The sequence below is a fragment of the Silurus meridionalis genome, chromosome 10 (assembly GCF_014805685.1).
Source record: "Silurus meridionalis isolate SWU-2019-XX chromosome 10, ASM1480568v1, whole genome shotgun sequence".
Classification (NCBI taxonomy): domain Eukaryota; kingdom Metazoa; phylum Chordata; class Actinopteri; order Siluriformes; family Siluridae; genus Silurus; species Silurus meridionalis.
The window spans coordinates 7,044,390-7,064,184 of NC_060893.1; the positions used below are offsets into that span (position 1 = coordinate 7,044,390).

Consider the following 19,795-nt stretch of genomic DNA (forward strand, 5'->3'; position numbering starts at 1 on the left):
AAAGCTGCGTCCTTTCTCTGCCTAGACTCACAAAGACACAGAGAGCTAGTAATGAGAGAAAGCCCGAGTAATCTCTGTTTGATACCGTGCTAGCTACAAAACACGCTACATCACATGCCTCAATTTGTCAAGAATGTTTGTGCATTCTCGCCCATTTCTAACCTATTAGGGTACATCAGGATGGAATATAAAAAGATGTTTTCACGCTGAGCTTATTAGCTCCTGATTTCTGGTTATCAACGTTTATGACCACAATGCCTTTGTCTAGGATACAACAGCTACTGATGGATGAATGAAAGCAGTCAATGTGTAACGTGAGCACCGTATACACATCCTATGAATGTCTGACTCTATATATTAAAACCCATAACAACTCTGGGTTTTTCCTGGTACTTTCCCAGGCTTCACAAAATTATAGACAATAAAGTACCGTCAAAAAGTACACACTTAACTTGGTGCATGAGTGCGGATAGCTTGCACACCTGATGAGACTTCTTCTTTTGAAGAAAAAGCACAAGTGTGAACTCTGCGTAAGTCAATAACTAACAATTTATTACATTTTAATCAAATGTTCTGTTTTATTATTATGTAATTCCAATGAGATCCTGAGGGACCGATGCTCAAGGAGGATTCGAAATAGGAAAAAGTCAAGCAACAAACTTCGACATTTGCGTCCATAAGTATTTGGACTGTAACCTAATTGTCATTGCCTCTGTATACCAGCAGTATAGATATGTAATAAGACAATCACGACTGAAGTGTAGACTTTAACAAAAAATGTAGGCATTTTATACAGAGTACCCTGAACAATACTTGAGTATTTGACTCATATTGAACGCAGGCTCAAAGATGCACCAGTCCTCAACACCAGGACAGATGTTAGTGAAAAGCCCAAAACAGTTGATTTGTAAGGTTTTATTTCCTAAAACACAAATCAAATACACCTCAACAAAAAAGACAAAGTAATAAAGCAATCAAAAAAAGGGATCTTAAATTAACTAATAAAATTACAGTTTTATGTCACAAAGTGGAAACATTAGTATTCAATGGACAAATAAAATGAAAGTAAATAAATTTAGATAAAGTCAAACTGAAGAATTCAGAGCTGACTGTGATTGGATGCAGCTCTCAGTTTTAAAGAGGGGCAATATTTTTTATTTAACTTCAACAAAAGCTGTCTCTCAAAGTATTTGCAATATATATTTAAGCTCTTTTTGGACTGAAAAGGAGGCCAGCGGTGCTAAAAAGTCACTCATGGGTAGCAAATGTGTGTAGGGGAGCCTTAATGACATCTTAAGTGGAGGTTCAAGGTAAAATATAGTGAAATAAAAAGTACATATATTGAATCATAAATGCAGATTTTTAAGTAGAGAGTAAAAGTTGCTTATTTCTTTGATATTCATTATCAGAAACTGGAAAGTAGCCAAAACTTACATAAGTACAGTAATAAAGTACATTTGATCCAATATTTTACATCATTGTAGTATAAATAAATGTACATTTTAAAACGATTCTAAACGTACACTATATGGACAAATGTTTGGTATGTGCTTTTTTTAACATTTCACATTTAGTCCCTATTTGCTGTTATAATAATCTCCACTCTTCTGGGTAGATGTTCCATTAGCTTTTAAAATGTGCTGGTGTAGATTTGTGCTCATTCACCTACAAAAGTGTTAGTACTGTTTAGGCAATAATATAGGCGAGGTTCAGAGGTCTGAGGTGCAGTCAGCATTCCAATTAATCCCAAAGATGTTCAATAAGGATTGAGGTCAGTGCAGGCCAATTAAGATCTGTCTGGCATTGTGCAAAGGAGTATTATCATGCTGGAACAGGTTTGGGCCTCCTAGTTGAATTGGAGGAACAGCTGAAGATCTCCACATCCACAGACATGCTAGATTGTGTAAATCCAATTTTGTGCTTATTGTTTGGGGAGAAACAACATATACAAGTGTCCCAATACATTTGTCCATTTTCCTAGCTCTGTGCTCCTCCACTGCCTATATATAGTAAACCTACTCCTCTAGTATTTATTTTACAGTTATTTCCGAAATAAAAAAAAAATTACCACAGACAATAACAATTCGTGCCAAAACATGTCGGACTTTGTACAGACACACTGATGACTCAGGATACCGGATTCCAACTTTTTCACCATGACTGTTCTATTGCTCTTTTGCAGAATGTGTGTGTGGGCTTGACTTGTCATGATATGGCATGTACCAATAATATCATTTCCTCTCTTACTTGCTAATTTAGAACTCACAAACACGCCTGTCAAACTGCACAAATGTGACAAATGCAAGACTGAACTAAGCATTACATGTGTTTTCCACAGCTTTGACACATTTCATGTTCATAGACTAGAATGCTTGATTGCACAAGTCTTTTTCCAAAGGATGTAGGGCAGATAAACCCGACTGTGGTCCTGGTGATTTCCCTGCTCTAGCACACCTACTTGACCTGGTCAATAATTTACCCCTTTATTTTCATGTCTTTTTGAGGTTTGAGGTAAGTCTGGAACCGCATAGCTCACAGCTGTAATTTGTGCCAAAGATTAGCTTAATAATATTTATCATAATACTCACTGTATGCATTTTATTCATTTGTAAATAAATTTAGTAACATTTAAATTTGAGTACTTTGTGTACAGGTGGTGAAACAGCATGCAGTTATTATACACTACTGTCCACAGCGAGGTGTTTGTTACACGATTTTAATGTACAACATGAAGGGAAAGATCCATCCGATGCGAAGACGGGGATAAGATTACGTTTATTTGAATGGATTATACTTAATAGCTTTGAGAGAAACAGAAAGATATTGTGGGTATGAATTACATGTGTCTCCGCAGTGTCAGGTGTCTCACTCTATGCAAATGTATGTTACTATGATTAGAGTCGTTTATAAGACAGCATATTAATTTAGAACAGTGACATAACTAACTTCAGCTGCTAAACGGTTCGAGTGCACACCTTTCAGCCAATCAGAATCAGGTATCCAGGCTATGATATAACCATAATTAATTATAATACCTGGATAAATATGATTATATAGGTGACTGATGCAGGCAGCTACAGGTCCAGTTTAATCTCTGTGGCAATGCAGTCTGGAGGGATTTCTTCACCATTGTCACCCAGATTATCAGGAAAATTATTATTTAATCAATTAAAAAGGAAAATAGGATCTACTAAAGCTTTCTATACTAGGAATAATGCTAGGAGTTATATTCATAATATAATATACATGATATAATGGAATATTATACCTCCTGTGGTAGTGACATCGGTCCACTAACTAATGTGAGCTCCAGACAGATAATGTCAGATATTTCTAAAGCTGACTGAGGTTAATAATAAAGCAATTTTTTCCCCCTTTTTTTTATGGATAATTTTCACAGTTACATTACAATTATTGTAATTTATTTTGCTGCAAAACTCTGTGCTTGTTTTCTGCCATATATATATTATACACATTACATATAAACATTTGTTGCCTATCCCAACTTTTTTGAGACTTGTTGCAGCCATCAAATTTTATATATAAAATTCTTAATCTTCTGCCTCTTGAGCACCCGAGACCAGAAGTGCTAATGAGTTGCATAGAGAGTGGTGTTTGGGGGAAGCAGTATTTGCACACTTTGCAGCCAGGGAGGAGCAGTGTCTGTGGGGTTAAAGGCTATGCCTCAACATGCTCTTTTACCTATACACCAGGGCTGGATTTGCATTCCTGGGCATAAACACAAAATTCCACACGCAAAATGGCACTGCACTGCTGCACTCAGAATCCAGCTGCTAATGTGATAATAAGAGCAGCTGACTTTTAAATATTTTGGAACGACACTGTTAATAGAGCAATTGAAACATGACTTACTTAAAACAGCTCTCTTAGTTGCATTTGTGTACATTTTGTATGTAAAACAACATTTTCATAGTAAAACCTACATTCAAATGCATTTTGAAAGCAGTGTTTTGTGTCTCTGGTAAGTTTGTATTGCAGGTAGTACTTACTTTTATATTTTGCTCCTAACATTTTTTTATGGGATGTAGCTACAGATCACTAATAATGACATGTTCAATATAATATAGTTTTATTGGCTGATACAAACATTCCGTACAATAAATGTACTTATAAAGTATATGCACACTTCTGCATATATCTTTGTAATGTGTATGTGTGTTTTATTGCATGTCCTAGGCAGCAGCTGATAGACGATCTCTCTTACGAAGATGTAAAGAAATGTTATCGGGGATCTGTGAGTATCATCTATCATTCTTTTACCAGTCTTGTACAGCCAGGATGAAACTTAAGTAATTTTCATTATGGTGAATATTTCCTGGGTGTGAAAACCAAGCATTCAAATCCCATTCAACAGTTTCCTTTATTTCGAACTGTTCTGTTGTTTGGTGTGTGCGAAACTGGCTTCATGTTCATGTTGTAGTGGTACTGCTGTTTGTACATGTTTTTAAGTAGGTGTATATGTGAGTCCTTTTTTTTTTATTTATACAGCACGTCTTGAGAAAAGAATTTGTGTCAGTTAGCTCCACACAGCTGACGTCAGACTATTTGTGTATTTGAACTTGTTTGTGTTGTACAGTTTATTTCTAACTGAGGTTGATTGCTATAATGATTCTTTTTTTGGGAGTCTGTTTTTATGCTCATTTCATGTCAGTCCTATTACTGAAATGAGGCATTACTTCACAAATCACTAAACATATCAGCAGGTCTGATTTCAGTGCGAGTCCTGATCACCAACAGTTTCCTTTTTTCTCCTCAATGTGCTCTGTTGCAGTTTGGCATTCCACACTCTCATTTGATTAATCTACATGGTTAAACATTAGGGAAAGGAGATTTGTAAACCTCAATGGAGGTTTTCAGTAAGGTTTTTTTTTTGTTATCAAGTGGAAATCTCTTTCCAGCTGAGATGCAGGTGTGAGACTTTTCCATTCCCCAAAGGGTGAAGATAACCAGATTAAGGATGTAAAGACTCTGGGATCAACTGGAGTAAGCTTTTGAGTTCACAGATAGCTGTGAGGAAAATAGTGTTGCTGGAGACTAATGCAGCAGTAAGATGGTCTTGGAGTCTGGGAGATTGGGAAAGTGGATCAAGGTGAGGAAATGACTAGAGTTATGGCTGATTTGGTGGAGGTTTGCATTTGTCAATCTCTAAATGATTGAATTGTCACATAGTTAATTTAATGTTCTGATATCTAGTTGTTGTTAATATTATAGCGCAGGAGAGAAAGCTACTTTGGTGTGTATTTATGTTCAACATGTGTTCGTAATTGTTTTTTTTAAGGATTTTGATCAACATTTTCCCATTGCGTTTTTGCCTTTGCGAGCAATCTGTAGTGGCTTCTTCAGAGTTGTAGAATGAGTGTGTTTATCTAGTAACTTTAGATGAAGACTTGATGGAGAAATGTACAGGGTGTTTAATTACATCAGTGTTAATATATATTTTTATATAATTACACACCATAATATATCTAATCATAATTTCGAAGGTATTTGCAAGGAAAATAATGAATGCTGAACATTTAAAACCGGAATCCAACCTGGATTGAAGCAGGCAGACAGGCAAATACCTGCTCACCATCTAACCCTGTCTCCCCTTACAGACTGTCAGCAAGTACAACTCTCAGTACCACAAACTTTTCCAGAACCTTCCCAAAGAGGAGATCCTCATGAAAGGTACGGTTTAGCTATATACTTGATACTTTAAATGTGTTTCAACAGTGTCGAATAGGTTTATTTAACATGTGTATATCAGTTACAGTACACACTACCAGAAACGTAATCGTCTAGTCATTACCACAGTGCATTTGCTTTGGCAGCTGTGCTTCTTAAACCACTTCAAAAGATGGAAAAATGACCCTAACTGCATTTCTGCTTCAACTCTTAGTCTACTCGTGCGCTCTCCTAAGGGATATCTTGTTGCAAGGGCGACTCTATATTTCCCGCAACTGGCTGTGTTTCTACGCTAACCTCTTTGGCAAGGACATCAAGGTTCGTAATCTTTTGCACGAGGGAAAACAGTTTGACTTACACACGCTCAATAAATGCTCTACTGGAGCCGGAAATCTAATTTTTCTTTCTGGTGAAGATCCATATCGAAGTTTTTCCCTGTTTGGTGAAAAGGTTAAGAAGTAGGAATTTCACAACTTTTCAATTAGATGTCCAACATCAATGAGCTTCCAAGTCACAATAGATAAAGCAGATAGCGGTAGAGTTTTTGGTATAGAAGTAGCGCATTATATTAAAACCCTTTTCCTCCCCAATATATGAGGTGGTATCAAAAGCTTTCTAGTCTAATGGTGCTAACTGGTGCTGTTCCGCCCATTTGCGATACCACGTCTTCGATTTCATCATTGACGGCAGATTCGATTACAAAGAGCAAACGTGAAATTCTCAGTGAAACTGGGCAAATCTGCCAAAGAGACGTTTGACATGACATACGCCGATTCTGCAATCAGTTGTTCGAGGTGTTTTGACGGTGGCTTCATGAGTGGAAGAACATCACTGAAAGACGACAAGAGCTCAAGAAGACCTTCAGCGAGCTCAACCCCCAAAAATGACTAAATCATACAGCAACTTGTGCACTTATGTACCCACCGTACTCCCACCCTACTCGCCAGATTTGGCTCGTGCGGACTTCACCCTTTTCCCGAAGATGAAGATGCAGTTCAAAGGTCAACGTTTTGACACCATTGCGGAGATCCAGCGCGACGCGCAGAAGTTGCTTGACACGCTTTGAAAAGAAGACTTAACGGACACATATCAGAAGTGTATTGCTGTGCAAGAGGACTATTTTAAAGGTGATGGTGTGTAAACATAAATAAAGTTCTTTCTTGTAAACAAAGTTAGTCTCGAAACTTTTTGATGCCACCTCATAAATAATATAGTTATATGCATGTTAGTTACAGACTATGCTTTCAGTTGAATTACTGTTCCTTGTATTCCTGTCCAGTTTGTAAAGGATCATCCCAAAACAGAGGAGAAAAAATGGGGTATGCAGTATATGCAGAGCAGAGGGGGATTGCAAATGAGGGGGATTGTATGCAGTGTATTAATTTTTGTAATTACCCCTCTTTTTTGGAGAGGAGAGGAGGCACCAACCATGATTGTGCATACCCGTAAGAAATTGTCCCAAAAAAAAAAAAAAACTCGATAGAAAGGAGACAGAGAAAAGGAAATCAGGTCCTTTTGATGTTTCCTTTTTTTTATTTAATTTTTTTATTTAAATCGGTACACATTTAAGGCTTTAGCTTGGTCTGCTAAATTATGCGCACAGGTCACTAGAACACAGGGCTCATGACTTAATCCCAAACTCAGAACACCGTAAACTCTTGACCTACTGCAATCAGTAACTTTGTCCATTTTTCTCTGCTGGTTGTATTTTTTTGTTATGGTTCATTGGACTTAGTTACATAAAACCTTTTGTAACGGATTTGAATGTGCTTTAACTAGGAAAAGTAGAGAACCGGAAAATTGGACTCACAATGAAAGAGAGCTGGGTTTGAGTTAATAAGTTAATAATATTATTTTTTTTTTTTTTTTATTGCGTCTGTGTGTGTCTCAGGTGGCCATCCCTGTAGTTTCAGTTCGTCTGGTGAAGAAGCACAAAACAGCTGGCTTGGTCCCTAATGGCCTTGTCATCACTACAGACACCAGTCAGAAGGTACTCTCATCATACATTGTACACCCGTGTTTAATTGTATGTTTGTTTGTTCACAAACCAGACAGTGCAGTCAGTCTCGAAGCAGCCACTAAAGCAGCCAGTGGAAATAAATGGGATAGGCAAATATCAGATAGCAGACACAAACTGTGCAGCATTTAGGGTTGAAAGACACATCACAGTAGATAAACACTAGCTGAACTTCTGTATCAATGACTGGTTATTTTCGGATACAGGTATCTCAGGCATCACAATTGTTGCCCTGTGATATAGTTTTTTTTTATTTGCCGTATTTATATGATTATCACACCAAGTCTCTAAATCTGCATTGGATATCTTTTTCAACTCTCTTTCCGTAGTATGTTTTTGTTTCACTCCTGTCTCGGGACAGCGTGTATGATGTCCTCAGGAGAATCTGCACCCATCTGCAGGTAAAACAAACACGCTCATGTGCAAGAACAAACACACATCTCAGTCACTATATCGCATATGCCAGGCCTCATACACTATACACTAAATGGACAGAAGTATTTGGGCACATACATTTTTCATTCATACGTGCTTCTGTCCATCTAGTGTGCAGGATGACTTTGAAGGTGGTAGCGTTACATTTTCCTTTCACTTGACCTCGAACACCCAAACCTGTTCCAACATGGCAGTGCTATGGCTGAAAACTATTTCCATGAAGATATGCTTTACATGGGTTGGAGTACAAAATATAGACCACATTCAATTGAATTGAATTGTAAGGCAGACTGCACCTCAGGCCTCCTTTTTCAAGTTCACACGTTATTATAATGTTAATTTTCATTGAATTTTGCTCTGCAGGTCAATGGTAAGAAGAGTCTGAGTCTAAAGCAGTATCTAGAAGAGCCTGGATCACTGTCAAATGTAAGAAACTCTAATCCTTTGAATTAATTTAGATTGTATCATTGTGTAACGTTCATATGTTCATCCACTGTTGTGTGTTTCTGTCATGTTTTTATAGAACATCCTGCAACATTTTACACAATACTGTTGACTCTGTTAACACTGTTTACTTTACTTTGACAGAAACTGTTGACTTATACAATGATAGCGTGTGTGTGTGTGTGTGTGTGTGTAGCTAGATACATAAATACACTGTATGTCAAAAGTTTGTGGACACCTGGCTATAAGATTTGTATGTGCTTAATGAACGTCCCATTCTACATTAAGTCCCCATTTGCTGTTATAATCCACTGCACTTTTCAGAGAAGATGTTCAACTAGATTTTGGGGGTTGTATGGAGATTTGTGCCTATTTAGATACACGGTGTTAGTAAAGTCAGGTACTGATCAAAAGTGAGGAGGCCTGTCAGCATTCCAGTTTATCCCAAAGGTGTTCAATAGCGTTGAGGTCAGGGCTCTATAGAAGGCCACTCAAGATCTTCCACTCCAACCCATGTGAAGCATATCTTCATGGAGCTGGCTTTGTGCATAAGGGCATTATCATGCTGGAACAGGTTTGAGTCTCTTAGTTCAAGCCATACAAAGACATTAGTTACGATTGTGTACCTTCAAATTTGTGTTGCCAATACGGTTAGAAAAGTCAGGTGTTTTAATACTTTTGTCTATATAGTGTACATACAATATGTCAAACTAATCACTGTGAAATTAAGATTGTAAATTGTTTGCCGTTTTAATACTCCACTCTCAAACACTGTCTATGTGGTTCGCAATGTGCATTTCCTTTCCCATGTGAAGAAGCATGTGTGCAGGTGTGTAATGAAAACAGTCAGGTTTCACTGGAAGCTCAATATACTATCAATGAGACATCCAATGTATTAGTAGTGGCAGAGGTAGAAAGTAACGAATTACATTTACTCACATCAATTTTTTTATTTCTTTTTTTACATTTAAAATTTACAATTTACATTTGTGTACTTCTATTTTTTAGTAGTAGCTTCAGTAGATTCATAAATGGGTAATTTTACTTAAGTATGTTTTGTTTGAAGTATTGTACTTAACTACATTTTACATCATATCCACTACTAAGTAAAAGAAAATTAATTATATTGCAAAAATTACATTTTTATATACAGTTACTGTATATCGAAAAATAATGCAAGGGGGAAAACCCCCGAAACTACTGCACTCATTGATTGGCGGAGAGCAAATGTGCTAAACTCACAAAAAAGAAAGATGGAGATGGAGATTTTTTTTTTCTTGCCGAAAGTGCATAACTCATAAAACTGAAGTCATGGTTGTAGTGTTTTTCATTTTATTCGTATTATATTTATTTCAGAGTAAATCTTTCAATGAGCTACTTTTTACTTTTACTTGAGTGAATATTTAGACTGTTAAATTTACTTGAATTGAAGTCAAATTTCAAGGCTGCAAACATTAGTCAGAACATTCTAGGACACAATGTAGCTACAAAGCATCATTTTGTTGAGTGGTCTATGAGATGAAAGCATAGTGTAATGGAGATATTAACTCGATTTTAAAGCGTTGGTACTTTATCTGTTTGAGTGTACAGATGAAAAATCCCAGTTAAGAGAAGTGAACAGAATAAAGTACTAAGGTTCTGCTGTGTTCCTGCACATGTTCAATCAGTAGGTAGTTGCACAGTATTGTGGGTACCGCTGGATAACATTAACCGAAGTTTAAAATAAAGCTACTAAGGAAATTTCATTAGGCTTTCATTACAGAACACATCTCAAATGCCACTGAAGAGCATGTTAGCTGCAATAATTAATCCATATTAAATCCATACTTGCAAAAATTCTTTAGTAACCTCTGTGCTCTGTTTGTCTCTCAGGATGAGTTCCCAGTGGCCAGCACTTACCCTGAGGTGTTAAAGTGGCGCAGGAAGCCTTCAGTTTCACCTGTCTCTTCATCTCTACCTGATCTGTTGGGAAATTCCACTAACACTGCTGTTAAACCTCCATTTGCAACTGAAACTCAATTGCAGGGTACAGCATGCACACAGACACTATCAAAATATCCTAGTACTGAGCATGTGAGAAGCTCGATTGCTTGCTAATATTGGTCATATTCAGCATGCTCCAAGTTTCAGACCACTTTTTAAAATCTGGGATTTTATTTTTTGTCAAAAATTTTAAAAAGGATTCAGAATTGTAAAATATTTAAAACAAAGTAAATGTTATTATATTGTTATTTCATATTGTTATTTTATATTCCTAATTTATATACAAGAATCTGCACTTTATCTAGCAAACTGTTTAAGGAAGGAAGGAAGGAAGGGAGGAAGGAAGGAAGGAAGGGAGGGAGAGAGGGAGGGTGCTTTATACTTGTCACATGTACTTTACAGCACAGTGAAATTCTTTCTTCACATATATAACAGTGATGTTAGAACACTGGGGTCAGAGCGCAGGATCAGCAAAGCAAAATTTGATCATATTAGCTGATCATATTAGCTGATTATATTAGCTGCTTTGTACAGAAGATCAGATTTTCCAGCGAAATCTCCTTTACTAAGGTGTGTTATCAGAAGACACACTGATTTGCACTTGTGGAATTTGTACTAAAGCAAAAAGAGAACAAGTCTAATACATATCAATACTAATCTCTACAACGCATGGTAGAACTTCAAACTTTCTTTTCCAAGTGCTCCATTGTGAAAATGCTGCATTGTTATGCTATAAAAATGGTGTGGTGCACAGAAAAATGTCCTATTCCCAGCTCAGCATAAACAGCCAGATTCAGGTTTGCAGAAGGTTACAAGTCTTCATAAGTCTGTCCATATAAATTAGTGTATTGAGGAAAAGGTTTGTGAAGGAAGTGGTAGCGCTGTGGTTCAAATTATGGCACCACTAAACCAGCACTGTCTGATCCCAGAGAAGGCCCCAAACTTTCAACTGCTTAAATACTTGTAAACTGCTCTGGATTAGGGCCAAATATCATAAATGTTTTCTAAATATCATAAATGTGTATGAAATTTGGATAGCTGAACTGTGAAGCATGGGGGTGGGAATGTTTTGCTGGCAAAGGTCACTGTTACACCTCATAAATTAGAGGATTATCTAGAAATACTAAAGCATACCCACATAAGCCTGAGCATGTGTAAGCAAGGAGGGGTTACATCAGTTCTTTGGATCATTAAACACTTACAAAATATGAAAACATTTGGTCCAGAAATCTGATATACCAAATAAACTAATACATCAACAATACAGGAAAAAGACAAGAAATGTCTAGATTAGAAAAAATAAATAAAAGAAGTTTAATCTCAAATGTAAAACCTGAATAAGGAAAACAATAAACGTACATTGGAATCCTGTAGCTGAGACTTAAACATATTTTGTTTCTGGTTTGTGCTTTCCAGAGAGGCATCTGGAGACTGAGAATATTCTGCTGACTGAGCCTGTACCAGAACTAGGTCACATGGAATACCAGCTCCTCAAATTCTTCATCCTGCTGTATGTGCCCAAACCAAATCCACTCCAACTGAGTATGTTCGGAAATCAGTTGGAGCTCATTAGAGATAAAAAGCCATTTTTATCACTGACTAGTGGAACTAATGTGTATTTGATTTATTGTGATAATGTGTAAGTGATATTGCCCTCTATTGGCCAGTCCTTTTTCTTTTTCTCTTTTTAAAATGCTTTTGCCTAATTAGAGAAATTAATCTAATATCCAGGTGTGTGTGTGTGTGTGTGTGTGTGTGTGTGTGTGTGTGTGTGTGTGTGTGTGTGTGTAATTCTTTGCAGTATTATACTGCTGATTATGTCATCCTGTTACCTGGCTTTCCGTGTTTGCAGTCTAGAAGAGCAGCTTTCCTTCCTCAACACACATCCTACACTACCCATGAGAGACAGGTGAGCTCAAACAGACACAACCACACACACACACACACACACACACACACACACACACACACACACACACATATAATGTACACTCCTGGGCTAAAATGAGCCAATCTCCTGTCTCTTCTTGTAGGCAGGAATAAAATCATTTTAATGATTAAAATGTCTAAAAACGTTTAAAATGTCTGGGTGTACAGAATATTTCAAAAATATAATCTGGGATGTTTTTTCTTTATATAGTCATTATTTGGGGATCTGACACACAACTTTGTCCATCAAGGCCATATAAGAAGCTTGTAAAAGGAACCAGCATTGATAGAGCAGGGAGAGATCTACAGGATTTGTGTCATAATTCCTCATTTTCTGACCAATGGCTATTGACCATTAAAAGCGTTATATTTGCTGTGGCCCATTTTATTTGCCCTTTTTTTTGTTGTTGTTTGTTTGTTTTTTTTTTCACACTTTTGGGATAAACTGGAATACTGACAGTCCTCAATTTCGATCAGTACCTGACTTTACTAAAACCCGTGTATCTGAATTAGCACAAATCTCCAAACAACCCCACAAAATCTAGTGAAACATCTTCCCAGAAAAGTGGAGGTTGTATAACTGCAAATCGGGACTAAATGTGGAATGGGACATTCATTTAATCTTTAATTATTAGACGTAACTATTACATCGTCACACATAAAGAGTCATATAAAGTGTTTGCAAATGAAGTCAAAAAGCTAAATTTACACAGGGGAAGTGGGTCATGTTCAGAGACCAGTCACGTACATGCTTAAGTCAAATTCAGAGGGCTCCCCGTACAGACTATGCAAATTGCCTGCATATAGTTCACACCTCACACCAAATCTGTCTGGAGTAGAAGAATCCAGTTTTTTTCCACCACCATTCTTGAAAACCTGCCTTTAATCCCCCAACATTCTGCCATATAAAATACAGACTAAAGAGTGTTATTTTTGCTTGCTCTAATATAATGCAACATAAAAGCAAGAGATGAAATAAAAATAAACAAAATAAAAACATGCTGTATAATATAATAATGCTAGAGAAGATATGTTGCTGCATGAGAAGTTTTAACTCTATATATTACAGAAAAATTTGGTTTATTTTGTTAATATTGGTTCACCTCTATTTTTAGCAGCAGAAAAAAGTAACACTTGATCCAGTACCCCTTTTTAATGTATGTTGTTTTTATTTTTATTATTTCTTAAATGTAATTTTAATGAAGCCTCATATACTTTATATATTTTACTTATTTAAAAAAAAATGTAAGTCAGGATATACTAAATAGAGGCCATGTACTTATTTTATTTTATCTTATTTTATTTTATCTTATTTTATTGTGATGAAGCCAGCATATGCTAAATAGAAGTCATGTACTTTTAATTTAATTTAAGTACATTTTATTTTATTTTATTGCATTGCATTGTATTGTATTGTATTGTATTTTAATGAAGTCAGCACATAGTAAATAGATGTCATGTAGCATGCTCTTTAGGGTAATAATAGAATTTTTCTTCTTTTCTTTTTTTTTTTTTAAACATACCAATAGTTTGAATGAAATGCTGATTGCGCTGATCTCTTTTCTTGATTTTATCACTAAAAACTTCCCAAGTGCTGTCTTGCTCTATGAACTGTCTCCAAATTTCAAATGCCATTCTGCAGTTTTTGTGTATTTATAGCTTTATAGCCCAAAACATAAATATCAGTATGGCATATTGTGGTTACATCAAACTGTCAGACAGCAGCACAAACCTAATACCTCACTTCCTCACCTGAGTTACAGCTCAAATAACTGAGACACACCAATGTTTTACACAGACTCCACCCTCTGTAGTTATAAGTATCACTATGTGAGTGCATCTCAATCTGAATATAGCCCTCAAAATGTTTATTCATGTTTATTCATTATCCACTTTATCAGGGACACCTATAGACCTAAGCATTCAGGCAGTTATATAATCAGCCAATCATACAGCTGCAAAATGATACAAGTCTGGCTGAGCCTGTGCCTTCTGTAGCTGCAAAAAAAGAATCCTGAGATCCCGAGAGACCTTTCTGCTTACCAAATTTATAAAGAGTTACTGTTTACTTACAGCCAGACCAAACATGTGTGGCCATTGTCCTCTGAGTTTTGTCTTTACTGTGCAGAAAGCTGAATGTTTTTAGTTTTTTGCAACATTGTTTAAATATTATAGTCTGTACAGTTGTTCCTAATAAAGTGGCTGGTCAGTGAATATGCACTACAGTGGGGAAATAATTATTTCATCCCTTGCTGTTTTTTTTTTATTTACCCACTAACATGGAATGAACAGTTTAGAATTTTTATAGTAGGGTTTTTTGACAGAGAGAGACAGAATATATGTATTTGATCCCCTACAAACCAGCAGGATTCTGACTCCCACACACCCAAATTAGTCCTGTGCCTTTAAAAAAGAACTCCTAATATCAACCCATTATGTGTATAAAAGACACTCGTCACAGAATCAACCTCTTCCATTCAAACCTCTCCACCACCATGGGCAAGACCAAAGAGCTGTCAAAGGACGTCAGGGACCAGTGTAGACCTGCACAGGGTTGGAATGGGCTACAAAACCATCAGCAAGAAGCCTGGTGAGAATGAGACCACTGTTATAGCACAAAAATTAGAAAATGGAAGAAATACAGGATAAGTCAATCGCCCTCGCTCTGGACCTCCATGCAAAATCTCACCTCATGGGGTAAGGATGATCATTTGAAAAGTGAGAGATCAGCCCAAAATTACACTCGAGGAGCTTGTTAATAATCTCAAGGAAGCTTGGACCACAGTCACTTAAAAACCATTGGTAACACACCAAGGTCTTTCTGCTCAAGAATGCACATGAACAGACATGTCTGAAGTTTGCCGATGAACACCTGAATGTTTTAGAGAAGGCTTGGAAGAATGTGACGTGGTCAGATGAGACCAAAATTGAGATCAACTCAACTCACCATGTTTGGAGGCTGAGAAATGCTTAATATGACCCCAAGAACCATTATACAGCCATGCACTGTAGAATCTTGAATGAGAACCTCCTGGTCTCAGTTAGAACACTGAAGATGGGTCATGGATGTGATTCCAGCATGGCAATGACCCAAAACATATGGCCAAGGCAACAATCTGATGGTCTTATAGCCCATTCCAGTCTTGTGCATGTCTACAATCTTGTCCCTGATGTCCTACTCACACCTAAGGAAAAGGCATATGAGTATCTGTATGAGAAGTTGAACACTAAGGAAGGAGAAAAGGATTTGTACTGATTGGCCAGGCAGAGGGAACGAGCTGGATAGGATGAAGTGCAAGTTAGAGCAATAAAGGATGGAGATGGAAATGTGTTGACTAGTGAGGAGAGTGTGTTGAGAAGGTGGAGGGAGTATTTTGAGCAGCTGATAACTGAAGAAAATGAGAGAGAGAAGGTTGGATGGTGTGGAGATGGTGAAGCAGGAAGTGGATAGGATAAGTAAGGAGGAAGTGAGAGCAGCAATTAGGAGGCTGAAGAGTGGAAAGTTGTTTGGACCAGATGACATACCAGTAGAAGCATGGAGATGTTTAGGAGAGATGGGAGTGGAGTTTTTAACCAGGTTGTTCAGATTTTGGAAGGTACGAGGATGCCTGAGGAATGGAAAAGAAGTGTGCTGGTGCCGATCTTTAAGAATAAAGGAGATGTGCAGACCTGCAGTAACTACAGGGGAATTAAGTTGATCAGTCACACCATAAAGTTATGGGAAAGAGTAGTGGAAGCCAGGCTGAGAAAAGAGGTGACCATCTGTGAGCAACAGTATGGTTTCATGCCAAGAAAAAGCACCACAGATGCATTATTAGCTTTGAGAATGTTGATGGAGAAGTATAGAGAAGGTCAGAAGGAGTTGCATTGTGTGTTTGTAGATTTAGAGAAAGCGTACGAAAGGGTGCCGAGAGAGGAGTTGTGGTATTGTATGAGGAAGTCAGGTGTGTCAGAGAAGTATGTGAGGGTGGTGCAGGACATGTATGAGGACAGTGTGACAGCAGTGAAGTGTGCAGTAGGAACGACAGACTGGTTCAAGGTGGAGGTTGGATTGCATCAAGGATCGGCTCTGAGCCCTTTCCTGTTTGCAGTGGTGATGGACAGGTTGACGGACGAGGTCAGACAGGAGTCTCCATGGACTATGATGTTTGCGGATGATATTGTGATTTGTGGTGAGAGTAGTAAGCAGGTTGAGAAGAGCCTGGAGAGGTGGAGGTACATGCTGGAGAGAAGGGGAATGAAAGTCAGTAGGAGTAAGACAGAGTACATGTGTGTGAATAAGAGGAAGGGTAGTGGAGTGGTGCGGTTGCAGGGAGAAGAGGTGGATGAGTTCAGGTACCTGAGGGTCAACAGTGCAAGGTAATGGAGATTGTGTTAGAGAAGTAAAGAATAGAGTGCAGGCAGGGTGAAGTGGGTGGAGAAAAGTGGCAGGAGTGATTTGTGATAGAAGAGTATCTGTGAAAGAGTGAAAGGAAAAGTTTATAGGACTGTGGTGAGACCTGCGATGTTGCATGTTTTAGAGACAGTGGCATTGAGTAAAAGACAGGAGGTGGAGCTGGAGGTAGCAGATCTGAAGATGTTGAGATTTTCATTGTGAGTGACAAGGATGGACAGGATTAGAAACAAGTTTATTAGAGGGACAGTGCATGTAGGACGTTTTGGAGACAAGGTGAGGGAGGCGAGATTGAGATGGTTTGGACATGTGCATAGAAGGGACATGGGGTATATTGGTAGGAGAATGCTGAGGATGGAGCCACCAGGATGGAGGTAAAGAGGAAGGCCAAGGAGGAGGTTTATGGATGTGGTGAGGGAGGACATGCAGGTAGTAGGTTTGAAAGAGGCAGATTTAGAGGACAGGGGGTTTGGATGATCCGCTGTGGCGACCCCTAACAAGAGCAGCTGAAAGAAGACGTTGAAGAAGTTTTTGTTTATTGGAATTCTTGTTAATTTGGAACGGGATCAAATACTTATTTCACAGGATACAAATTCATCCATAACCATTCTTTAATGTTTTTATGGATATTTTTTTCCATATTCTTTCTCTCTGTGTTAAAACAAACCTACTATAACAATCTTGGACTGTTCATTTCTTTGTAAGGGGGTAAATTTAAAATCAGCAGGGGATCAAATAATTATTTCCCCCACTGTATGTAGTGAATAGATTATGGTGTTACTGCTGAGTATCCAACCTGCTATACATTATACTAATTGTGTGTGTTTTTGTTTTACAGGTAGCATAGGTCGAAAAGAGGCCTTGTTCTCATCCAGTGTAGCTTTTAGCAGATAGAAAAGAATCACGTAGTGGAGTCTGGGACAGGATCTACTGTATATTTTTCCATTTCTGACCAAGCAGCAGTGAAGGAATATATAAATGATGTTACTTTCTTGTCTGGATTGAACTTTTTAAACATAAAGTAGATCATGGTACAGTATAAGACACAAGGTAATGTCAGTAAAGAGCAGTGATAGTGGTTGTACTCACTGCTCCTTGACATTTCCACTATGGGACAGAACCCTACGACACCATACACCAGCCAGTCCAAGAGGCCCAGGACAATCGGACACCGTGTCTGTTCCTTCTACATTCTTCAGATGTCGATCATTTCAAGAGACGCACCAGCAAAATGCAGATATACTGAAGTGCCAGTGAGATGCGTTTGCTTTAGAGAGATGATGCATAAAGGGCTTTGCTTTGGAAGTTACTTTGGAGTATACTGTGTAGTGAGAAAATGCATCTCAGGTTGGATGAATCGTTTCACCTTCGCAGTTAGGTTTTATTGTTAAAGTTGAAATCAGTTGTGTTGGTTTTTATTCAAAACAAATTAAAAGCGATCGGGGCGGCAATGCCACTAAAACACACATGAAGCATTTCATTGTACTGCAATATTTTAACTCTGCTTCGGATTTACTGCATTCTGCTGTAGGAAGAAGTCGTATGTAGTGATTTACTTGAAAAGACATAGGAGCGCACAGGCACAAACGAAAAGCACATTTATAAATGATAATAGGTGCAATTTGCTTTTATACCATAGATTTACTATATTTATTTGTAATATTTTATACAACTTAGGATTTCCTTTGTTCTTTGTATTGACTCGTATATATTTTATGATTGTTACACATCATTGACTAATAAACGGTTTTAACCTGTTCCTGTGTATGATATGATCTTTTTTGTTTAGTTTTTTTTTACAAACTGTGTATGAAAATCAGATTTATTTATGTCTGTGTACCTTATGGTCATTACATTTTCATTTTAGAAAGAGAATATGAAAAATAAAAACTCCAGAACGATGAAAGAACAATGGCAAACAAAATAAGGAATGTCATATTCTTTAATATCAGATAAAAGCAGTGGGGTTTTTAAGCAAGAAATGCAAGAAGATTTTGTGCTATATAGACTGTATAAGCTCCGCCCACTTCTGATCTGAAACTACTGTAACTTATTGCTTTGCAGTTCTGCAATTAGACATAAAAAATATCAAGCATTTTTCTTTTTTAGTTTCTTTTAGATTTTCTTTTCTGTGGAAAATCATTGGAAAATGATTCGTTTGTCCTCGAAGAAAATACAAATATTGGTCCTTTTTCATATTCTCTTTCTGAAATGAAAATTGAATGACCAGAAGGTACACGAACCATTTACGCATTTATTCTGTCTTTTCAATAATTAGGTCGCATATACATAAAGGTAACTTGGAAAAAAATGGGATTTTTTTTTTTATATAGGGGAAAAAAAGTTATTTTGTTTGTGTGTTATGTTGAGCATTTCCTTTAGGGGGAGCTGTTTCCTGTGGATTTGAAACTGGCTCTACCCTCAGATTAATTATAATTTCTCTACCAATATTGTGCAAGAGCTTAAGGCTAAACTTCTTTGTTCTATGAAAACATCTGCACTATTTAGTGCCAGGACTAGTTTTCAGGTGAAAAGGAGACAAACCTGTAACAAAACCAGTATTTATTTGTATAATTGATTAGAAAGTGGCTATAGGAGCAGCCGGGAGAGCTTTAATCTCATTCAGAAAGGGCCACGTAGAAGCCACACCTGCCAAGATCAACTAATTAAACAGGTTGGAATCTAATGAACCTCCTGCTTAATTAAAATGAAAGATCCTGCATGCATGCCAACTCTTCCTGGATTGGATTAAACACCCCTGCTTTTAAACACCCCAGCCTAAGGGTTCCTATTTAATTTGTCAATTATTATAAAGTCATGGGGTCTTTCATTCGCCTTGAATATCATTACATTTAAATGGAGTTTTCGAATATTTTTTCTTCTCTTGAGCTGTGTTTTGGATTAAG

At 37.3% G+C, this 19,795-nt stretch overlaps 1 protein-coding gene across 4 annotated transcripts in view; it reads left to right on the forward strand.

Annotated features, from left to right (window-relative positions):
• The window catches only part of LOC124392467 (GRAM domain-containing protein 2A), a 32,607-nt gene extending 13,961 nt beyond the window's left edge, over positions 1-18,646 (forward strand). For 3 of the 4 annotated variants that reach the window (XM_046859542.1, XM_046859544.1, XM_046859543.1), the window contains 10 exons: positions 4,198-4,255; positions 5,619-5,691; positions 5,903-6,006; positions 7,580-7,678; positions 8,035-8,106; positions 8,504-8,566; positions 10,457-10,610; positions 11,984-12,077; positions 12,369-12,476; positions 17,728-18,646. In XM_046859542.1, the coding sequence (XP_046715498.1) occupies positions 4,198-4,255; positions 5,619-5,691; positions 5,903-6,006; positions 7,580-7,678; positions 8,035-8,106; positions 8,504-8,566; positions 10,457-10,610; positions 11,984-12,077; positions 12,369-12,476; positions 17,728-17,731 (829 nt within the window). In that variant the 3' untranslated portion in view covers positions 17,732-18,646. Of the gene's footprint in view, positions 1-4,197; positions 4,256-5,618; positions 5,692-5,902; positions 6,007-7,579; positions 7,679-8,034; positions 8,107-8,503; positions 8,567-10,456; positions 10,611-11,983; positions 12,110-12,368; positions 12,477-17,727 lie in introns of all 4 variants that reach the window. The other variant, XR_006927158.1, reaches the window with a different exon arrangement.
• Positions 18,647-19,795: the final 1,149 nt, after the last annotated feature.